Source organism: Oncorhynchus nerka, linkage group LG5, assembly GCF_034236695.1.
Source record: "Oncorhynchus nerka isolate Pitt River linkage group LG5, Oner_Uvic_2.0, whole genome shotgun sequence".
Taxonomy (NCBI): domain Eukaryota; kingdom Metazoa; phylum Chordata; class Actinopteri; order Salmoniformes; family Salmonidae; genus Oncorhynchus; species Oncorhynchus nerka.
This window is the reverse complement of record NC_088400.1, coordinates 41,457,301-41,463,752: the sequence shown is the minus strand read 5'-3', so window position 1 is coordinate 41,463,752 and position 6,452 is coordinate 41,457,301. Positions and strand designations below refer to the sequence as shown.

Sequence of the window (6,452 nt, the reverse complement as noted above, 5' to 3'; positions counted from 1 at the left end):
GAAGAACACCATCCCAACCGTGAAGCACGGGGGTGGCAGAATCGTGTTGTGGGCGTGCTTTGCTGCAGGAGGGGCTGGTGCACTTCACAAAATAGATGGCATCATGAGGACGGAAAATTACGTGGATATATTGACGCAACATCTCAAGACATCAGTCAGGAAGTTAAAGCTTGGAGTCAAATGGGTCTTCCAAATGGACAATGACCCCAATCATACGTCGAAAGTTGTGGCAAAATGGCTTAAGGACAACAAAGTCAAGGTATTGGAGTGGCCATCACAAAGCCCTGACCTCAATCCCATATAATGTTTGTGGGCAGAACTGAAAAAGCATGTGCAAGCAAGGAGGCCTACAAACCTGATTCAGTTACACCAGCTCTGTCAGGAGCAATGGGCCAAAATTCACCCAAATTATTGTGGGAAGTTTGTGGAAGGCTACTTGAAACGTTTGACCCAAGTTAAACAATTTAAAGGCATGTTACCAAATACTAATTGAGTGTATGTAAACTTCTGACCCACTGGGAATGTGATGAAAGAAATTAAAGCTGAAATAAATAATTCTCTCTACAATTATTCTGACATTTCCCATTCTTAAAATGAAGTGGTGATCCTAACTGACCTAAAACAGGGAATTTTTACTAGGATTAAATGTCAGGAATTTTGAAAAACTGAGTTTAAATGTATTTGGCTAATGTGTATGTAAACTTCTGACTTCAACTGTCTGTCAGATGCCTACTGCGTCTGCTATAGAGATATAGACAACAGACGGGAGGGTAATTCGTTAATTTTCTATTAACACACGACCCTCCCCAGCCCTCCCCCATTACATCTGCCCTTTGATTATTGCACTGGGTGGAAAATTTTAAGGAAAACGTTTGCATTCAACTTTAATAATGTGCTTTACATTTGGTTTGCATTTGCGTATTGGATATATCCAGGGGGAGAAAAGGAATCACGGATGGTATATTAATCATTGCATCCATGGAAAATCTGTTAATTACTGTAATCCTAAAATGTCCAACCGCTTTCCGCACTTCCGACCACAATGAAGACGTTCCCATCTGTCGTTTGCGAATCCAGCAGGAGTTGCTTTATCATCATGCATGAAGCTCCAAACTACTTTTTTTAACATAGTCTATCCAACCCAAACATCAGAGACATAGGCCTACAGATGCATTTATCAGTCCGTTAATGTAGAAGTCTTGTGGAATTTTCTGACCCGAGATAGTATTGAGGTCATTCATCTATTGATTTTTCCATTTGAAGAGGATAAATTGACTTTGTATTGAACTTCCTTTTCTCATGGATCCGGATGTAGCGCATCCGCGACACCAATCAAACCAGACAGTCAAGAACAGAGGGGGGGATGCGGCGGGTGGGGGAATCTTTCCCCTCGCTTGCGGGGTGCCTTTTTCTTAAGGTGGCTCCGAAGTTATGTTTAGGCCCACTATTCACTGGAGTTATAATACAACGGAGTAATGAAGGAGTTGTCATTTCATTTCATATACCCAATTTTATTATGGATTTAGGTCTTAGGCCAACAGTATTCCAGTAGGTCGTCATTGTAAATCATAATTTGTTCTTAACTGACTTGCCTAGTTAAATAAAGGATAAATAAACAATTTAAAAATACATTCTAAAATTATTTTCTGTCTTGAGTTTGATTTCTAACTATGCTATGCGTAATTGGAATGGTGAGACGCCGTGGAATGCCGTGGAATTAAATAAAACAACGCTATAAAGATTGATACTTCTGTTGTCACTGTTCCATAGTTTGTAAGCACAAGAACAAAATGAGCTTTCTCTGCTATTTCAAACAGCTCCACCTTAACTGCTGCACACATCTCTATCGCCCGGCCTTCCACATCTGCCCAATGAATTAAGAGCGGATGCGATGTATCCTTTTTCAGTGGAGTGAATGGCCAATGGGAGTTGGCTTGTCGAGCAAACACTGAGCTCTACGTTCTCATTCATTCAGAGTTAGACAGGCATGCAGTGTTGAAGAGAGCACGTCCTCGATTAGCGCTTGCTTTTGAGCATTCCGCATAACAAAAACCTTATTTTACAAAAATTGACTCATTAGAATTCGAAGACGGAAGCCATTGGATATATAATTATTTGTTTTCATATTGTAAATTAATTAAAGTGTGCTTTTTAAGAATCCTAAAGAAGATTATTCCTACAATTGTTACTCCGCTCTAGGACTAAACTGGGTTGTCTGACTAGATCGGCTTCAAGTGCGCAACCTTTATTGGGTGTATCAAGAAGCGTGGATTTACAATTTCTGGAACACAGTGTGTAATGCACCAGATTTTAAGAAGGAATAACGAAAGAAGATAAACTACAACATCGTATCGGGATATAACGCAATCGTTACGAATGTTAAGAGCTAATTAAAATACGCTTGGACAATTTACTTGGATGGAGTTTTGGCATATTGGTTGATGGAATCGACGTTATGGATGGTTGCAGATGGGTGCGTATCTCCCCCTCAATGCGTGAAACACATTTGAAATGTCGGGTTTGGTCATCGATTCTTTGTTACTTAAATGTAGACTGGATACGTCAAACCCTCCGATGCAAGTAGGCTATGCGCATAGTGTTCAGAACTCCGGCTTTGGGAACATTGTTGCCACTGTAGTTGCATGGAATAGGCTTTTTTTGATGGGTGTCCTTGGGAACACTCATCTGGTGCTCGAATCTGTAGAGTTGGCTTAACATTCTTCACACGCGTGTGCCCTCTACTCGGTGTGTCAATTTAACACCGGTCATTCGACTTTCGAAAGGAATCAAAACGGTCATAGTAGGGTTGTCAGAGTCGAGGATCTCACGCGCAAGCACCCATCCCCCACGATAGCGGAGTTGTTTTCATTCATAAGGTTTCCCCCCTTATTTCGATTCATCTCTTATCACATGGGCGGTTGCTCGGTCAACTTAACCCGATGGCATAGACATGTTTGAAGTATGATATGGCTAAAAACGGCGTATTTGTGTCCCTTTAAAAATATATATACATATATAATAATTATACCACCCATCCAAATAATGGCTAAACCTAGTTATTGTGCTCCGTGCGAGCTACTGTGAATTTTCATGAAGCAGTGTCAATAAATTAGAGCCCTGATCATAAGCAAGCTGTCTTCACGTAGAAAATTCCTGTCTGTAAATTGTATCGTCTTTTTAACTCGCTTGCGTCATGCTGATTACACCTTGCCAATATGTGTTTACCGATCAGTCCCATTTGCACTCCGGTTTCGACAGATACGCGTTTATAGCTAGGCCTGATACCTCGGCTAATTCCAGAAGCTGTTGGTATCCAATAGGCCTACGAGTAACGGTATTAGGTTTTAATTCGATTGTAAAAATGTGCTTTTGAAGTTATTGAGAAGCACAATAACTTAAACATTTGCTTGAAATTACATGGACATAAAGTCGACACTGACGTTGTGGCATTTTGTCGCGACTCTAGTATTTTTTTATTTTTATTTTTACCCTATTGTCTTCACATTTCCTTCAAACCGTCTTCCGTTTAGTAATAGAATAATAAGCGAGGCGGCTCATTTTGTCCTCTTGAATCGTGGCCTCGTTCCGTCGCCGTGGCGCTTTATAATGTTAACTAGTCATACATATGTAAATTAGACCGGGAAGTATTTGTACTGAAGTTTGGATGTGTGCTTATTGAGGAAGCTACAAAACGAGTTAATAGTATACTTTTCCACGGCTTGCTTCGCCCAGAGCATTAAAATGTGCCATTGTAAAGGGGATGTTGATCAAATAAAATAGTTGGGCTAAGTGAACATGCTCTTAACATTGTTGAAGGTAGGCCTGCTGAAGTGTTAAAAATTATAGATATTTTTAAAAGCACTAAACAGCCTAAACCACAAAAAAAGCATACAATAATAATCGCCTCAATAGAGGCGTATTATAACAGATGATCATTGCTGAAAAGTATTTGAACTATATAGAGACCATCCAGGGATCTGTTGATGGTTTTACTTTGTCAGCTCTTTAGCCTTTCCCATCATGAGTTGAATCTAAAATGCTATTGAAACAGTATTCAAAACCTCCACCATCCTAGATCACGTTTACAAACGGCATCCTTGTCTTTACTGATGGCTCTTCTCTGTGTCTCCCTTGCTGCCCCCTTGCAGGTTTTCTGATGCATGCCAAGTCCACGGTGAATGTCGGAAGTGGTGATCACCCCAGATGGCGCTCCAAAGTCAACATGGCCCTGGCGGTTCATTAGTGGTGATCCAGCAGCCTTCCCTGGAGGGCCGGCAGAGGTCAGATTACGAGCGGGAGCTCCATCATGCCGCCATCCTCTCCCTGGACCAAATCAAGGCCATTCGCTCCAGCAACGAGTACACAGAGGGGCCGTCGGTGGTCCGGAGGCCCCCTGCGCCCCGCATGGCACCCAGGCCCGACAAGCAGCAGGAGAGGACTCACGAGGTGATCCTCGTCAATGTGAACAACAACTATGAGCACAGGCCGGTAGGGCATGGCCACCACAGTGGGGTGGTGGTAGTAGCCGGAGGCCAGCAGTGTAGCACCAGGGCCCCGGGCCTTAATCGCTCTACCAGTACAGGCAGCGCGGCCAGCTCCGGGAGCAACAGCAGTGCATCCTCTGAGCAGGGACTCCTGGCCCGCTCGCCTCCCTCTAGACCGGGGATGGTGGCCCTCCACCAGCACCACCACAGAGCCGAGAGGACTCAGCCTGTTCGGGCTCAGCCCAAGGCGCTGCTAGCCCCCCAGCATGGCTCTCACCCGCCGCCGCCACTGGAGGCACCGCTCAAGCCCTCAGGGAAAGGGGACGTGGCGTCTGGCCACCAGTTCATCTGCGAGCGCTGTGGGAAGTGCAAGTGCGGGGACTGCACAACCCCAAGGACCCTGCCCTCGTGCCTGGCCTGCAACGGCCAGTGCCTGTGCTCGGCAGAGAGCGCCCTGGAGCATGGCACGTGCATGTGCCTGGTCAAGGGCATCTTCTACCACTGTTCCAATGACGACGAGGGAGACTCGTGCGCCGACCACCCCTGCTCGCTGTCACGCTCCCACTGCTGCTCACGCTTCCTCTGCATGGGATTACTGTCGGTACTGTTCCCCTGTTTGCTGTGCTACCCGCCCGTCAAGGGGTGTCTGAAGGCGTGCCAGGGCTGCTACGACCAAGTCAACAGGCCCGGCTGCCGCTGCAAGAACTCCAACACTGTCTATTGCAAAATGGAGAGCTGGTCCCCGCAGGCCCTGGAAAAGCCTTCCTGATCCCGTGTGTGTGTGTAGGAAGAGGGGCAGTCGATCCCCGTGCGGTTCTGACGATGATAATAATATTCACTATTGATGTTAATCAAACATTTGAAGCACCTCCCCATCTGCCTCCCTTTCTCCAACGGGGAATCCTGCTAGGAGTAAAGCACGGAATATGAAAACCACTCAATTATTTTTTATATTTCCTTCCTTTTTTTTCTGACAGGGCCATGTTTTTACAGACCAGTGTTTTGTCTGAACTGTTTCTGTCTCTCTTCAGCTACTCATTAAGAATATTCTGTTAGCTAGGCAGTTTCCCTGGTGCTTTAAGCTTCAAGTGAGAGCAGCCTCTTACCAAATCTGTGAAGGACTATCTAGCCAGGCAATATGTAGCTGTTACCACGTGTTCATAGCTAACGAGGATTGTGTGAATTCCCAGTTGCTACCACACTAAGACCATGGTTATCTGGGTTTCTGTGCTCGAGTTGCATTATGGAAAGCACATGCATCTCATAGTATTCTGTTGGATATGTTTGTCTCTCCCCCTCTCATCATTCACACACATTCTGTGGCATTCTTCCCTGTTTTGTTTTTGTTTTCATTTTGTAAACTGTATGCTCAAACCCATAAGAGTAAATTCTGGCTATTTTTTTTAAAGAAAATGTCTGTTAAAACGTTTTTTTTTTTGTAAAAATATTTATTATGTGAAGCTCTATTTTATGATATTTATTGCAAAAGACAGTCTTAAATGTACTCATGTCTGAATATAACAAAATATCAATACTTACTGAAAAATTAAAGGGTGGCACAAAAGAAAAAGCTATGTTAACTTTAATGCAGAAAATATATTAATAATGAAAGAAAAAAATGTTGTCTTGATTATCCTCATTACATTGACCCTTGGGAGTGATTTGTGCTGGTTTGAATGCTTTCAGGGTATTGATGTTTCATAAGCAGTGAATGGGTCCAAGTCTGGTTCTTGCATACACCATAGAGTACATTTCTGAAACTGAGAACAAACTTTGGTTGATGATTTACTTCAAGCAAGTGGTGCTTTTCTTTGCAAAACTTGGAATACTTTGGTCAACAGCAAATTGATATTTACTCATTTGGAATTCTGGTAAAAAAAAATAAAAACTTAGTGAGTCATACGTATATCAGCAATGAAGTTTTCAAGATATAGAACTTTCAAAATATAGAAAGTGCAAAACGCATCA

General features: G+C 43.4%; 1 protein-coding gene across 1 annotated transcript; it reads left to right on the top strand.

Moving 5' to 3' along the window:
• Positions 1–1,933: 1,933 nt before the first annotated feature.
• LOC115129517 (protein sprouty homolog 1-like) lies at positions 1,934–6,145 on the top strand. Its single transcript, XM_029659936.2, has 2 exons — positions 1,934–2,473; positions 4,149–6,145. Exon 2 carries the CDS (start codon positions 4,204–4,206, stop codon positions 5,251–5,253), a length of 1,050 nt encoding a protein of 349 aa, XP_029515796.1. The 5' UTR covers positions 1,934–2,473; positions 4,149–4,203; the 3' UTR covers positions 5,254–6,145.
• Positions 6,146–6,452: the final 307 nt, after the last annotated feature.